Source organism: Austrofundulus limnaeus, unplaced genomic scaffold (assembly GCF_001266775.1).
Source record: "Austrofundulus limnaeus strain Quisiro unplaced genomic scaffold, Austrofundulus_limnaeus-1.0 Scaffold89, whole genome shotgun sequence".
Taxonomy (NCBI): Eukaryota; Metazoa; Chordata; class Actinopteri; order Cyprinodontiformes; family Rivulidae; genus Austrofundulus; species Austrofundulus limnaeus.
The window spans coordinates 1728924-1730241 of NW_013952491.1; the positions used below are offsets into that span (position 1 = coordinate 1728924).

Here is a 1318-nt window from a genome sequence, read left to right on the forward strand (position 1 = left end):
CTGTTATGTTTGGTCATATTTTCAAAGAGCCACTGCAGAGGGACCAAACAGCCACATAGGTTGCTGACCCCTGTCCTAATAAATGTCCTTACAGAAAATCTGCTCATTTCAAATCAATACTTTGACTTTTACTCAAGTAATATTCCTAAAGAAGACTTTAACTTTTACCAAAGTAAGTTTTTGGTAAGATACTTGTACTTTTACTCAAGTAATATTCCTAAAGAAGACTTTAACTTTTACCAAAGTACTTTTTTGGTAAGATACTTGTACTTTTACTCAAGTATCACTTTGTGATACTTTGTATAACACCGTCTGTATGAAAGGTGTAATAAAAGGGAAAGTGTTGGTTCTGATTGGGTTTAACTGGACTCATGTTACCTGATGGTGGAGTTGATGTCTGATGCAGCCGAGGACACGGTGCTCATCCCGGCCTCGCTCCTGAACGAGCTCTGCTTGGACCGCTGCGAGGCCAGGGAACTCCTGGACTCGGACTTCCTCAGCTTGAGGCCGGACAGGATGGACCTCCGGAACAGGCCACCTTTCCTCTTCCCCTTCAGCAGCTCGGCCTCGCTGTGCGCCGTCAGCACGAAGCCCCCCCGGGACACCGCGGGGCTGCTGCCGCTGCTGCCCGTGCTGCACACGGACACGCTGGCGGTCAGAGTGCCCGGGACCGTGGCGGGACCGGGAACCAGCACCCCCGTGCGGTCCAGCAGAGCCGTACCGTTACTGTGCTCCGACCCGGAGCGGAGGGAGTTTATGGAGGTGCGCAGAGGGGAGCGGATGACGGCCGCCATGCCGTACGGGACGCTCTGACGGACGCCGTAGCCGTGGCGCATCCCACCGACCCACTGACCCTGAAAGGTTCCTGGAACCAGAATGAGACCAGAACCAATGAGATTCAGAACAAACAACTTTCAACTGAAACAAATTAATAAAATAAACATTTCATTTTGTTGACATGAGTTTGAGTTAACCACAGCTGGACTGAAGCTGAAATAAATTTAGGTGCAAAATTCCCGGTGCCCAGTGTGTAAATAGAAAACAAAATAATGATAATAAAAGTTTTAGTTCTGATCTCAGATTAAAAAAAGAGGTTAAAGGGATCCAAGATTAGTTGTAACATTAGACTTTATATGATAAACATTTATTTTAACTGTAAAATAAAGACTAAAAAATACTGTAGGCTGTATAGTTTTGTAATTTTTAAAAATATATTTTAACACGGACAGAGCCATTTTATTTACACACAAAGCATTCTGGGTAAATGATGATGTGGATAGGTCCTCGGTGCGAGGCTGCTAGCGAGCTATATCCACCC

At 45.8% G+C, this 1318-nt stretch overlaps 1 protein-coding gene across 2 annotated transcripts in view; it reads right to left on the reverse strand.

Moving 5' to 3' along the window:
* jph3b (junctophilin 3b) overlaps positions 1–1318 on the reverse strand; it is a 38617-nt gene that overhangs the window by 20770 nt on the left and 16529 nt on the right. For both annotated transcript variants that reach the window (XM_014012214.1, XM_014012213.1), the window contains exon 2: positions 379–865. In XM_014012214.1, coding sequence (XP_013867668.1) covers positions 379–836 — 458 coding nt within the window. In that variant the 5' untranslated portion in view covers positions 837–865. The remainder of the gene's footprint in view (positions 1–378; positions 866–1318) is intronic.